This window comes from Ochotona princeps, chromosome 18 (assembly GCF_030435755.1).
Source record: "Ochotona princeps isolate mOchPri1 chromosome 18, mOchPri1.hap1, whole genome shotgun sequence".
Lineage (NCBI taxonomy): Eukaryota > Metazoa > Chordata > Mammalia > Lagomorpha > Ochotonidae > Ochotona > Ochotona princeps.
Genome location: NC_080849.1, coordinates 5,753,966 through 5,769,196, shown reverse-complemented (window position 1 = coordinate 5,769,196; position 15,231 = coordinate 5,753,966). Strand labels below are relative to the sequence as shown.

The following is a 15,231-nucleotide window of genomic DNA, read 5'->3' as shown; positions in this document are numbered from 1 at the left end:
GCTGGAAATGCAGTAATCACAGAACTTGTTTCTCCTATACTTCCTGGTTTTCATGTTCATTCTGTTTAGGACTGAGCTAGAATTGGAACGCAGGCCTGCAGGACCACAACTCTACTACCTTTTGTTAACCAGAAGCTCAAAGGTGAAAACTGCAAATGTAACTATTTTACAAATGACTTAGAAAGACAATTAACAGCACTGAGAACTGAGTGAGGCAACTACTCACAAATTTATATGCACACAAACACATTCATTCCTTCATGAAAATGCTGAATGCAACATAAGTTTGAAATCGAAGGATTTGCATTGGCAAGGGCCAAATTACATGGCAAAATTCTTTAAAAGACAGAAAAAAGGACATTTTCCTCCAATTTCTAAAATTATACTCCTAAGATTGAAAAAAGTCTGCAAGCAGTAATTAGTAGATTCAGTTTCTAAAAATATTTTCTTAAATAACTTACATAGGATTTTAAAAAAGACTGCATAGACAAGTTAAAAAATGTTTTATGTTCCCAAAACTTTCTACCCATTTTACATAACCTCCTGCTTGCTGCACTCACGTTTAGAGAGATGCCAGGAGTGAACAAAGTTGGCTCTCACCAATTCTGCTCCCTTCCTTGGTGCCCATTCTGGTTTTCACAGGGAAGAAAGGGGCTCAACACCTGTCAGTCATGTGTATCTTCAGGAAACAGCCGCTCCACAGTGCTGGCCTCAGGTTCAGCTCCCACAGAGGGTCACCAGCCTTGGGGGGTAGCTCTCAGCTCTCAGGAAGAGTTAAGGTCTTGCACAAGGTTTTCAAGACATTTCAAATAATAGGCATTTAGGGAGTTTTCTTCTGAGTCTGAGAAGGCTGAGAAGGAAACACAACAGTATAAAAATATCAGTTTCTAAAATTAGTACTAAACAGTAGTCACAAATACATTGGTTTATATACAAAGTTCTACACAAATTTAGGCTTTTAATGAACATGCATTATAAAAATATTTTACACCTAAAGATTAGGAAACTAAAAAAATTATATTTGTTTCAAATTAATAGTTTACCCAAAGAGTGTTTCAAAAACATACTCTCATAATACTAGCTGAGTACTAAATAGATAATTAACCAGAGTTCCAAATGAACACCATTACTTTTGAAAAATGTCTACTCTTCCTCAAGCACAGATAACTCAGTTATAAAGTTCTAGAAATTTGTGGTTACAGAAAAAAACAAACTAAAACTTCTCTCTTAAAAAAAAATCAGAATAGGACAATATAGCTAATGACCAACTCACACCTATATAGTTCAGGAAAGTCACACAGTTCAGTGAGATCAGTAAAAATGTGTTCAAATACTACTCATTGAAACTGGTATCACCTAACACGAGTGTGTTCTGAAAAGAGAACCAGACCAGATCTAAGGGAATAAGGACGCAGTCTTGGCAAGCCACAACGGAACTCCCTGATGTTAAGTTTTCTGTTCAAAGTCAATGCTAACTGGGCCCAGTTCTCACCACCAAAAAACACACACTAGCACAGTGGCAGCTGAAAATAAAGGAAAAAAAAAAAAAAGAGTAAGAAAGATCAGAAACACGTTTCAGGACACTACTGTGCCTTCATTTTCACAATATTTTACTTAAATCTTAAAAACGCAAGAAACAAATACTGGCACATTTTACACTGTTTTGGCAAAGTCCTCAAATCCTCACAAAAGTGTGAACCTATCATTTTGTTACGCCTTACTCAAATACTTAGATAATCCAAGAATTCATCTGTTTATAAGTTTAATTGTAATCTTTTCATTAAACTTACTTTTCTTGGCTAAAGAACATGCTTCATCCACTCTTCTTTTTATTGATGGATTCCTCAAAGTTGTTTTTGCCTAGAGATAATTTCAAAGAATGAAATTTTCAAACATGTTAAGGACTGGGAAAGCAGGATACTAATTCTGTCCACTGCTAACTACACAGTCTTTAAATAAAAAGATGCTATAAAATACAACAATGTAACTATAGAATTACGTATTACACAACATATCCTATTGTGCCATCCTACAATATAACCCCATATCTCCTAGAGTCTCGTCCATAGCCTTTCTATGTCATTTGATTCTTCTTCTGCTCTCATGTTCTTTTTTACTCCTCTTAACCAATTTGCTGGTTGAAATTTTAGATCTAATGTTTCATCTTTCTCACACCTCAGATTTGACAGGAAGCCATCAAGCCGGTCAACTGACCAGCCAATCATTACTGAATGAGGACGGGGCCCTGGGGTTGCCTGGGTTGCCCAGCTGACAGAACCACTTGGGGAGGGCTGTCTACTTGGACACTGGGCTGGGCCACCGTATAACCACAAGGGGGCATCTCTCCTGAGTGATGAGAGAAATGGCCCTAGGGCAGACTCAGGCCCCATTGTGTCTGTGAGGCCTTCTGGGCAGGCCCTGAGCTGCCATCTCCTAAGAACTGAGCCAACTTCAGAGGTGGTACTCAAAAAAGGAGGAACCATATGACTGGATAAAACATTAGGATTTGGTTTTATTTCAAAATGAATTTTTCCTTAACACACACTTTAAAGGAAATAATCTACTAAATTATAACAAAATGACAACCAATTTATAGGAAGACTCATTTAAAACAGACATTCTTCTGAACTGACACATTCAGTTTAAAACATTAACTAAAAAAGATGCCAACTGACAGTTTATTGTGTGCATGAAGGAGCTGTGGAGCTGCAACTGCACCTGCTTTCATGTGACCAACACCCTTCTGACACAGCTGCCCGCGTCCTGAGGCCTGGCTATTTGCCTACCAGGGACGTCAATGATTCACGCTGACCTTGTGATAATTGTAACTGAGGGCCCACAGCGAGGCCGCAGCAATCCTCTGTGCGCTCGGACTCTCACTCTCCAGACAGGCCGTTAGCACAGTAATGACTTTCTCTAGAAAAAGAAACACATTCTATGAAGTCCAGTTCCAGACATTACACTACATTCTCTCTTATCTTCAACTAGTCAGAGTTCCCATAAGCTCCCACTATAACAGATACACAACACTGGTAGCAGTAGGCCATGGCAAAAATAAGCTGCTACAATTCCTGCTATATGAAAGCCCAGCTTCACAACAAATTGCTTCCATGAAGGTAGCAGAATGATCAGAGAGGCTGAGGCTCCCTTCATTGCGTTACCCTAACTGAACAAAACCCCATTCATTTTATGACCATGAGAATGCCAAAATAAGTTTACAATTAAGTATATTAATGAGTTTCTCAACTATAGTGCACAATCTATAATACAGAGAAATAGATTTGCTGTCACAATAAAATCATACAGATTGTTACACAAACTTATCAACAGTATGGCTGCCTTATACAACAGTAATCAAGAAACACGAGACTAGTTATACAGCTGCTATATAAAACAGTAATCAAGAAGTACTATACCAGTTAAACCCTTTTAAAAAACATTTAAGGGCCAACACTGTGGCAGAGAGGGTTAAGCAGTCACCTGTAACAGTGAGCACAAGTTCCCATCCCAGCTGCTCCACTTCAGCTCCAGTGTCCTGCTAATGTTCCTGGGAAAGCAGTGGAGGATGGCCCAAGTACTTAAGCGCCTGCAATCCCTGTGGGATACCTGGGTAGAACTCGAGGCTCCTGCTTTGGCCTGGCCTAGCCCCACTCATTGTGGATATTTGGGGAAAGACTCAACAGAAGGAAAATGTCTTTCTCTCACACTATAACACTGTGTCCACATGGCAGACCTGGGATGAACTACTGGCTCCCAGCTTCTTCAGATCAGATCAGCTCTGGTCACTGCAACCATTCACAGAGTGAACCACTGAGTGAGACTTTCACTCTCTCCCTCTCTCTCTAAAAAAATAAATAAATCTTAAAAAAAAAAAAAAAAAAAAGCAAGCTTTATTGCTTCTTACCAGTCCAGGCACAGTATTTCAATCTGAATTTTTTCCTTTCTCTATTTTTGAGGTTAATTATACTAAAGCTTCCTGGGATTCATTTGCTTGCTTTCAGAGGAGACGTTAGTCTGACCTCACTCCTAACAGGGAAGGTCGGGATCTATTGTTCGGAGGAAGGTCTCATGGCCATCACAGTTGTAGGGTTGGGTGTTCCTGCATGAAGGCATGAAGTGTCACCTATAGATTTTCAAGCCAGTCAACTCCAGTAAGTTCTGCACGGAGCCCCAGGCGGAGGGGAGGCAATGCTTTACACATCTCACAGCAGCTCCTTCGAGAAGGCAGAGCAAGCTGCCCTGGGCTCTCCCTGGCTCGAGAGAACAGTGCTGGCAGCTGGGAGCACGCACAGCAGCTCCTTCTCCTCCAGTTTGCCCATCTGCTTTAAGTCAGTGAAGAAGAGAAAGCATTGCTGTCTACAAGGAAACAAATCCAGAGGGACCCAGAAGTGGAAAATGCAGACTTCTTCAGTTCCCTAAAGGTTTATCTTTTTTCCCAACTCTCCCAATAATAATAGCTTAATAAGAAGTCATCAAGGACAAAAATTATCCTGAAAAAGTAAATAAATACGAGATACTATTGAGTAGCTCTTATGTACTAGTAAAGCAAAGAGGCACTTAATGCACAGTGTTGAAGCTCGGAGGCGGGCCCGTTATCATCCACCTTTTAGAAACGGGAGAATTCCAAGTGGACAGCGTGGAAAAGAAGGCAACAAACTAGATGTGGGTTTCCCAGTAATGGACAGCAGTGTCAGCAAGCAGCGACGAGAACACAGAGTGAGACTCATGGTTCACTTGGTAATTCAAAACTTGCCTGGATTTTAACCGTTTTTTCTACACAATATTGCTGGCAATTCTGTAATTATCAAAAAGTAGAATCACTACTACATGCATAACAGCACAAAAACAATCATTTTCACAGAAAACATACTAAGTGAAAAATATGAAAGGAAAAGAGAATGTATCCATCTTGTTCATCAAATTCCAAATATGGTGGCTAGACATTTCATATGTGCTTATAAATGAATTCCTATCGAAATCAAGAAAAGTATTACAGATGAAGACAATGGCACAGAAAAAAAATGAGCATCAAGGCCACTGCAATGAGCACAAATAAGGCTGTGATTCGAGATGTGCAGGGGTCGCAGCCCACCTCTTGTTAGTGTCTACTTAGTAAGTGCTTGACATAGCTGTGAAGAACCCACTGTGACGCCCTCTGCTGCATCGCAGTGCTGGGCTCAGCCTCCAGCTTGGCGTCGGATTCCTGCATCTTGCCAGTGCACACTCTACGAGGCAGTAGGTGATGGCTCAAGCCTTTGGGTCCCTACCAGCCAGGTGGGAAACAGAGTTCCAGGCCCCTCGTGTCAGCCTGGCCCGGTCTTGCCATTGAGGGTGACTTGTGGAGCAAGTCAGCAAATAGAAAACACACAGTCCCATCCGCTTCTCCCTCCCTTAATCTTTCTCCTTACCCTAATGCACCTTTCAAACAAAATACTTCTTAAAAAACGCTCTTCACATGAAATTCACACAATTGCTCCAGATAGAGCAAATGGCTGCATAAACAAATCTTTCCAATTCTCAGTTTCCCTCAAAATGTTCCTGCATCCTTGGCAGTTCTCACCTCCTGTCCTGTGCCTTGCAGCACAAACAGATAAAAACAGAAACTGTTCTCCGAGAGCTTGGCCCTAGTATGGGAAGTTCAGGAACAAACAGACACATACACACACAGTGCATCAGATGCGAACAGTACTGGGAGGGGGTGGCAGCAGACAGAACAAAGGGCGGGAGCGAAAGGAGGAGATCGGAGGAAGTGATGGAGGCTTCAGCTTTACGAGGTCAACAGCAAAGTTGGGTGACATAGTGGTATTTTCTGAAGGACCAAGAGGAGGCCAGGATGAGTTCAACTAAGAGGGCACGGAGAGGGAGATTATGGGGTTAGAGAGCACACGCTCACCGCACCTCCTGCCCCAGCACGCCACTGCGAGGACATGACTGGCTAGCCTCAGGAGAGACGGAGCCAAGCTGGACTCACTTACACAGCCCCTGCCTTCCACGGTGCCTTGAACACAAAGGGTGCCTGAAAATCACTTGGCGAATTATTTACGCAACGCTTTCCATCCCAACAATCCATTAGTAACTACTTACACAAATATGTGCGTTTGTGTGGGATCTGAAGTGAACACTTACCATTAGCCAGGATCTTGGGTTTATTAGCAGGACTGAAGCAAATATTATGAAAAATAAGGAGCGGTATGTGAGGACTGGTCCTGTGCTTGTACCTGCTCATCTCCGTGAGCAGGTCCAGGCAGCCGTCCAGCCTCAGGATCATCTGCTGCCCGTCCTCCCCGGACGACATGCTCAAGAGGAGCTTCAGCCACAGGACCGTCAGGTTACTGAGATGTCGATTTCCTCCTTTTGGCAACGTTAGAGACAGAAAGTTCTGTAAGAAGTTACTCTATGGGTAAACAGAAAGAAATCTTTTTCATTATCTTCCTAGTTACTTGGGGACCAATTAACTAGCACGCTTATGCATTTTTCACCAACTTTTGTATTTTTCTTCCTCCCAATTTCTTTTACACGCTCCATATATATCATTTCCAAGATAAATCAGAAAGCTAAATAAAAAATTTTTTCAAATTGTAATTCTTCCTAATTCTTTACTAATAATGACTGGATTAACTATACTGAAATCATGCTTATTTAGGATTTTAGGATTGATAGTTCAATTTAAAAATTATATCAGATCTCTTGAGCTTTCTTTTTGTCTGCCTGTTGGCAATTTTGTTACTCATTAAAAACTATCCTATAGAGAGAAAAAAAGAGGAATAAATCTCAAATCAGCATTTGATACCAGTTAAGAACTCTGGTGTTAGCCTCATCATTATTAGCTACAACACTTTTTTTCAATGATCTGTGGCTAAATTTCACTTTCACTTAAATGCTGTAGAAGTTTCTATACACCAATTGTTTACCACTACAGATAATTGGTCATGATTATATGTTATTCTACAAAACTTCTAAGACATTAGTAGGGCCATACTATGCTGCAGCCAGGCAAGACGCCACCTGCCACGCCGGCATCCCACAGGAACAACACCAGTTCAAGGCCCAGCTGCTCCATTTGCAATCCACCTCGGTTAACGTACTGAACAAAGCAGTGGCAGACGACCCAGAAGTTTCTTGCCACCTACGTGAGAGACCTAGAAGCAGCTCCTGACTTCAGACGGAATCAGTGGCCACTGGACAGATCTCTCTCTCCCTTTCTCTCTCTTTCTCTTCTCCCCCCTGCCTTCCATAGATAACTCACACAAAAACACAAAAGAAACAAAATACAAAAAAGGACAATTCCTCCCAGGCAGAATGTGTACAATGTAACACTGTAGAAAGAAATGGACCATTACAGAACGAGAGCCAGAGCTGGGAGCCGGCCAGCAGCACTAGCTATAGTTTCCAAAGCCTAAGGGAAATAGTCGGTAAGTATGACTTCACTGGGAGGGAACACGGATACCCAGATCAGGAGGATTTCTTGCACACACACATGAATACACACATGGAGGAAAATATATTCATGTATGTGGCACACACACATTTCCATGAAGAAAACATCTAGCTGTGTGCTGGTAAACTCACAACTGGTCTCACCGATTTGTAGTAGGGGTGGATTACACAACGTGAACAGTCCCACTGTTGCCGATTTCAAAACCAAACTTACTTCGTCAACAGTGATGCACTCATGAGGCAGCAGGAGCCGGCTCCAGCACATAACTGAAAATATCCTTCTTAAGGAAAACTCATCTTCCCAACTCCTTAGTAAGACTGATCCTTGTATTTATTTTTTGGAAAGTCAGGTTTACAGAGTGAAAGAGAGACAGAAAGATCTTCAATCCGCTGGTTCACTCCCCAAGCAGCCACAACAGGTAGAGCTGAACAGATCTGAAGTTAGGAGCCAGGAGTTTCTTTCAGGTCTCCTGTGCAAATATGGGTGCAGGGCCCCAAGGTTTTGGGCCATCCTTGACCACTTTCCCAGGCCACAAGCAGGGAGGTGGATGGGAGGGAGGTGGAGCAGCTGGTACATGAGCCGGCACCCATGTGGGATACTGGCGCATGCAAGGTGAGGACGTTAGCCACTAGGCCACCGTGCCAGGCCCTCCTTCCATTTATTTTATAATTGCACTCAAAATATCTTGGCAGTCATTCGGAAGGACTGAATAGGAGAGGAAAAGGGGGCTCAATTTTTATCAATGCTGTCAATTTCTGAAACAATCTTGGCATTCAAGTAAAAGAAACACTGTTATCTCTAGTAAAATAACAGTAATCTGATTACATCTAATTTTTATGGAATTTTCTAAGTTATGGCTTGTGTTTATATGTACCTAAATGTAGAACTCAACCACAATGCACAAAAATTTGTTTTAACTCATCCATCTGTTTTACAGCTCCATAAGTTAAAATCAATACTAAAAAGTTTTGGAAATGAAGTCCCAGATAACTAATAAAATCTCCTATTATTTCAAAAAGCTGAAGTCCTAACAAGAGGAAAAACGACTCTGACTTCAAAACCATTTTGTCAACATAAATCAAACTGAACTTGTTATTGCTCAGTTTGGTCCGCTAAAGGACCAAACATGTTACTTTTATGATCTCCCATATACGTAAGCCAGTTGCCATTGAGAAACCCTTGTTTTTGACAGACAAAGGAATCCAAAAGCTAAGAAGATAAACTAAAAGCAATGGCACGGTCACACTCTAGTTCCCGTCACTTCAAGTAAATCCACATTAAGCAAAGCAAACCTCTCAACCTTTTTACAATTTCTTAAAATGTGTTGAAATCATAACAAATTAATCTTAGAAACTGAATCCTAAATTTCGAATGGAAGAATTACTTTACAGGCTTTCTCTTTTATGACGTGAAGAGATTCCATGTACGCACCTTCTGAATGACCGCTTTACAGTCATGAGACAAGGCCAGGTTGGAAAGGACCATGAAGACCGTCTGCTGCACGCTGCTGTTCTCCAGGGCCATCTGGGAAGCCAGCTTCAAGATGCACAGCATCAGGCTGCTGCTGGCGGCTCCTCTGTGCGCAGCCGCAGCAGGGTGCTGTCCGGAACTCGACCAGCAGAGCGAACTGCAGCCTTCAAAGACACGGGCATGACAATATCTTTCCAATTTCATTATTTTCAAAATACAAAGTGGTAAAACATATCTATCAAAATGCCTTGGCCATCAATCTGCAACTATAAATTAACCTAGCACACTTAGTATCATCATGGAGAGCCATGTGTTTCAGAGCATTTTTGGACACCAGCCTTTTTTTTCCCAAAACAGTAAGTGTAATACTTTTAAAAAATTGTTTATAATGACATCTAAATAAAGGCTTGCATAGAAAAGACTATGATATGGAAAGTAATCTCATCAAATGCTGAAATAAGGGACATAACTTTCCTGGGCTCAACGGAGCGGTGCTGACACTGTTGACCACACAGATGGAGAGCGAGCTCAGAAAGCAGCAGTCGCTTACGACACATGGCTCACAAGAACGTGAGCTAGAGGCCTCCACTGGCCGGCCAGGAGCTAGGGCCTCCACTGTCCGGCCGGGGGCTAGGGCCTCATTGCCCGGCCGGGGGCTAGGGCCTCCACTGGCCGGCCGGGGGCTAGGGCCTCATTGCCCGGCCGGGGGCTAGGGCCTCCACTGGCTGGCCGGGGACTAGGGCCTCCTCGATAAATTAAGTGACCAAATGAGATATATTCAGGCAGAAAAACAATCACAGAAAAATTACAAATACATTTTTTATTTAATATTCAATCAAAGACTGTATTGTAACATAGGCCCAAGGTGTAATTAACTTGAATATTAAGGCAAGGAGACCAGCTTCAGTATTAGAATAGAATTAAATACAACAAGTCAAAGAAACTGAAAAAGTACACAAGTAAAAAGAAAAAATTGTGACTTTTCCTGTTTTCATAACTTTGCAGCAATATTGAAATATCAATATTTCCATTAGCTACACAAAATTGTCATCAATAACGCAATTTTGTTTAGAAACAAGCTAGATAGGAAAATGTTTCTTCCTCAATTTTATGTAGCCTAAACATTTCTGGTATTTACAGTGATTTTAAGTATGAAATAATGCAGACTATAGTTTCAAAAGATTCATACTGAGGCATATGCTTCTTTTGCTTAATTTTCAGTGACCAACTCTTGGCTGCTCCTTACCCCCAAGCCCTGAACACAAGGGAAGGCTCAGGGAAAGGAGGATCACACACAGGTGTCACTGGCCCTTTCTCTTGCTCTGAGGCTGGTTTCTCCTGTTTCGATCAACTCCAACTAGTGATATATTCCAGAACTTGGTCATTCTGCAGCTAGACACTGTCTCTAGACCAACTCGGAGCCCCAGAGCTTTAAATTAAATGCCGTCTGGGAGATAGTGAGTACCAAAGCAGACAGATTCCAAAATGGCTCCTGTGCCCCTGCCTCAGAGCCTTCCCCCCTGTGCCAGGGCTGTGCCAGGGCTGGCCTGTGTGACCAATAGAAGGTAAGAGTGCTGGTACATCTCTCTGGAACAAAATTACAGCATACTAGTAATATTCACCAATGCAGACTGGAAGGGCCCAATTGGCAAGGAACTGAGGCTGCCAGCACCCATTCTAGATCCATTACAGGCAAGGCCTCGTTGGCTGGAGCCCAGTTGGTGCCTCACCCTGAACTTGTGAGAGCTCAGAGTACAAACCACCCAGCTAAGTTACCTCCAGATCAGGGAGTCAAAGAAACTGTAAGGCAATTCAACGACTGCTCGTTACAGGCATGACATTCTAGAGCAATTTGTCATTCAGTAATAGGTAGAAATATTTAGAATTGTATTAGTTATCTTCATTTTGCCTCTTTGCTCAGTTAATCTCCAACCTAAGATTTTCACTTTAATTATATGTACTCCTTAAGCTCAACATCACCAAACTGAACCCCTGAGTTCTTCTTTTAACAAATCTTCCTTTTAAGTCTATTTCCCATATATCGAAGCCATTTTCTCCCTACTTCCTGACTGCCCAGTGACTCTTCCAGGTCAACAAACAGGCTACCTGTCTGCTCTTACAATACCTACAATAGGTGATACATGCTCAGCACGCAGAAGAAACACTCCACAACACGTATTAGTTTTTCTAATCTACCTTAACAGCCTCATACAAAACTAGTATTTCAGGTTATCATTGAAAGATAATATGGGGTTATATTTACCAGCTGGAAAATTGGCAGTATAGACACAAAGCAGCTGCAAGGCAATCTGTATCAGTGAATCATCCATCCAAAGCCAAGGCCAGAGAGAGTGCAGCACAGGGACAAGACGAGCACTGAGGGCTGCCTCCTGTTGTAGGGAGGGGACAGCGACACACCAGTGTGAATACACGCAAGCACAAAACCAAACCCAAAGAAAACAGCCACCAAAACAAGATGGAAATTTGTGTTCTGCTGAATGCTAGAAGCACTAGGGTCCCACAGATGAACTCCCGCATTTGAGGAAAAACCTCAAAACTCCCTTCAACACAGAGGGAATAGAACAGGATTCTTGCCTGTGAACACAGAAAACCACTCACATAGGTATAAATAAAGCAGGAGAGTGCTCACCATGTTGAGTAAACTCAAAAGTTCTACTATAGGTGAGAAATAGGAACTTCTGGTTAACTAAAATCCTCACCAGCTTTGAAGAGCCCTCTTCCACCCTGTCTGCCCACCTTCCTATGTAACAGAAGTAAGTTACTCTTTGTAATTTGTTACAAACAGTATTACTCTTAATCAATAAATTCTTAACTCATGGCATTATGACAAAGACCAGTACTACCAGGACAATATTATAAATAGTCTAATACAGTGACATCTTTTTAAAATAAACAGGAATTACTGGGCAGTATGTATACGCATGTGCTCACACAAGTGACTGCACAGACCCACGGAACTTTGTCGCTTCAAGTGGCAGAGCAGGTGGGAGCATGCCCAATGTCCAGCCTTCACTGTAAGCTTGAAGATGTTCCCCGTGCTCTTCGCAAAGGTCTTTCTGTGTTCACCATTCTGGAAGCTTGGCAGCCACTCCCGCATTTGCAGTACATGATCGTTCTTAGTATTTCATAGAAAAGAGGTGCAAAATAGGTATACATTCTACCTATTCGGCCCTCTCACCACATGATCTGTACTTCCACCAATTTGCCCTCCTGTCTGCCCAGCAGTGAGGAAGAAGTGTTCATCTTTCTGTCAGACTGATATACCATCTGTACTTGGAACACACCCCTTCCAACTCCCAGGGGATCACTTTGCTTCCTGTTCCTTTAATAATCACTTGTCAATTAATTCTTTATCTGTTTGTACTCAATCAGTTTAAATGTGAAGAAAAATAAACACACTATACTCCCAAATTAATGCCTTTCGTGACCAAGCTTCTGGAATGAGTATCTCCTGCTATTATCTCTGCATCTTACTCACTTCTCAACTAACTCCTATTTGTCTCCTGCCCGGCTGATTTTAGTGAGATCACCGGCACTGTGGATGCCAAGCCCTGCCGCACTGCGACACTCCCTACAGCTCTCTTCTTCCTTCATTTCTGTGCTGCTGCTCTGTACCACATCTCCAAACTTGGTCTTCAGCGCTCAGTTCTCAGTTGTTTTCTGCTTCCTTTGAATTATTTATTTCCCAAACATAGGACCTGGGCTTTCGCTGTACACTCTCTTAAAAAACAAAACACAAACAAAAAACCCACCTCATTCCCAGTCACAGCCACAAGCGCCATCTCAAGCTTCCACTATTCCAAGCCCATGTTCCTCATCACAGTCCTAGACTCATTTAGCCTAGGGATCAGCAGCCAGCTACAAACTACAGCAGGGAGATCGTCTGTGAGCATCTGCATACCTGGACCCAACTCTCAAGCCTGTCCTGGCTCTACTGCATGTTCTTGGCTTGGGCAGCACTTAGTCTGGAGTGTGGAAGTCACTTCAGACTTCTTTCTTAGAATGGTATCAAATTTATTCTCTTCTTCCTTGCCAAAATCTCTACTTGGACTATACCAGCCCCTTCCTCCTATCCATGAATATGTAAACTATAACTAGTAGCCAGGTTAGTATCTCACAATTCCTCCCAGGTAGGTTCTACCTGGGAAATGCTTCACAGTATCGTGTGTAAGGCGTCACGGATAAATGCTGACTATATCCAGTCACGACACCACCTGACATCATAAAGTCAGTTCTATTTTGATAAAAAGTTAACATACTGGAAAACTTAGTAAGATATACATAAATACGAACATCCACCAAATTGTTTCAAAATATAAATTACTTGTGTGCCTAATTAACATAGCTGAAGGATTTCGTGTTCAGCATGCTCATTTTCCAGTTATATTTCTTCCACTTTTACCACAAGGAAGTGCCAAAGGCTAAGGGATTGAAAAAGTCAGGAAGCCTCTAATTTAACTATGCTTTATTCATTTTCCACAGTACTTCTGCATTAAAGAATTAACCCAGGGTCTGGAATGGTGGGCTCAGTGGCTAAATCCTCGCCTTGCACAACTTATGGGCGCCAGTTCGTGCCCCAGCTGCTCCACTTCTGCCTGTGGTCTGGGAAAGCACTTGGGGATGGCCCAAAGCCTCAGAACCCTGTACCCATACGGGAGACCCGGAGGAGGCTTCTGACTCCTGGCTTTGGATCAGCTCAGCTCCAGTTATTGTAACCAACTGGGGAGTGACCTAGCCGACAGAGGATTTTTCTCTCTGTATCTCCTTCTCTCTACATCTGCCTTTCCAACAATTATCACATCATCACAGTAGTATAGTCCGTTAGTAACAGTTACAAGGTTAACAATCATGGCAGCATCTGGTGCTCCCATGGACATGAGGGACCTGTGGGGCAGTTCCTGTGCTGGTGGGTGAGGCTTGCTGCCACGGTGGGCTAACTCCAGACACTGGTCATCTTGGCTACGCTAACAGTACCACTTGCTCAATGATCACTCAGGAGCTGGTGGGTATGAGCAGATTTCTCATCAGAAATCCTACAGGCTAGGAGCGAGTGGAGAGGCATAATCTAGGTCCTAAAAGAAACTGCCAACCCAGAATACCATACACAGCAAAGCTTTCATTTTCATAAGAAGGTGAAATGAAGACCTTCCAAAACAAACAGAAATGGAAAGAATTCATTGCCTCCCTCCTAGCCCTGCAATGATTAAGCATGTGCTACACTCAAAAACAGAGAACAAGAATCACCCAGGTCAGACAACGAAGGGAGAGAACTTCCCAGTAAAACTACCAAGGAAACCCTCAACAGAACGCTAAGTAATCAAATCTAACAGCACATGAGAAAGGCCGTTCACACGGGCCAGGCAGGCCCTGCCCGTCGCGCGACGGTGAGATGCCATCTGTCAGGGACATGAGTGCCCTGGGAGCTCACTGCTGTGCACAGCCAGCGTCTGGACTCGGAACAGGACGATTTCTATTTTTATTTTATTTTACTTTTATTACATATAATTTTAGCTTTTTATTTTTGTTCTACTTGCTATGTTGTGGTACCTTTAAATATTGGAAAGTATAAGCATGTTACTGTGAAGTGAATGAATGTTATTGTAATCATTTGCCAAAAACATGAAAGAAAGAAAGAAAAGGCAGCAAGGAGATGGCAAGGGAAGAGGAGGGGGAGGGAGCCCCACGCTTCTAAACCTGTTCTGAGGAAAATGTGAAGTTACCCATTTTGCATAAATTAAAATTAATAAATACAAAGAAAACTAAAAAGTGAAAAAAATTCAAATACTTTTCCATTTTTGCTAAAAATTTTGAAATGGAGTTCTACTTACTTTACATTCTTTATTTTGATAAAGACAGTTTCTCAGGAGCTGCATGGTAATACTCAACTCTTTAATCAAACCATCGTCCTGTTGGAACACAAAGCAGTGAACAATGTGAACACACTCACACGCTCCCCTTCTTACACAGAGCCACCACGTCTGCCTTGGGTCACAGCGCAGCCACACTCCACACGGCCTGAGCACTGCAACCGAGCAGGGTATGCAGTCAGCAGCTCCAATGACGGCCATTGCTCAAGGACACCATCACCACCAAGAAGCTATTCTGTTCCATCAAGCATGAAGGAATTCAGGAAATGTAATAGCCTCCATGTTTCATCTCCATAAAGGGAAGCCAGGCTGACTGGTCCTCAATCACATTGTGTGAGCTGACTTTCCCAGTGATGAAATCAGGGCCCCTGGCTACAGAGCAAAAGGTGAAAAGAGGCAGGAAGAGAAACTGATGAACATAATCAATCCACTGCA

The 15,231-nt window shown here is 42.5% G+C and overlaps 1 protein-coding gene across 6 annotated transcripts in view; it reads right to left on the bottom strand.

The window, feature by feature from the left end:
* Positions 1-746: 746 nt before the first annotated feature.
* RTTN (rotatin) overlaps positions 747-15,231 on the bottom strand; it is a 125,965-nt gene continuing 111,480 nt past the window's right edge. For all 6 annotated transcript variants that reach the window (XM_058676881.1, XM_058676877.1, XM_058676876.1 and 3 more), the window contains 7 exons: positions 14,758-14,835; positions 11,172-11,298; positions 8,870-9,072; positions 6,127-6,394; positions 2,813-2,916; positions 1,791-1,860; positions 747-850 (listed from right to left, as the gene is read on the bottom strand). In XM_058676881.1, coding sequence (XP_058532864.1) covers positions 765-850; positions 1,791-1,860; positions 2,813-2,916; positions 6,127-6,394; positions 8,870-9,072; positions 11,172-11,298; positions 14,758-14,835 — 936 coding nt within the window. In that variant the 3' untranslated portion in view covers positions 747-764. The remainder of the gene's footprint in view (positions 851-1,790; positions 1,861-2,812; positions 2,917-6,126; positions 6,395-8,869; positions 9,073-11,171; positions 11,299-14,757; positions 14,836-15,231) is intronic.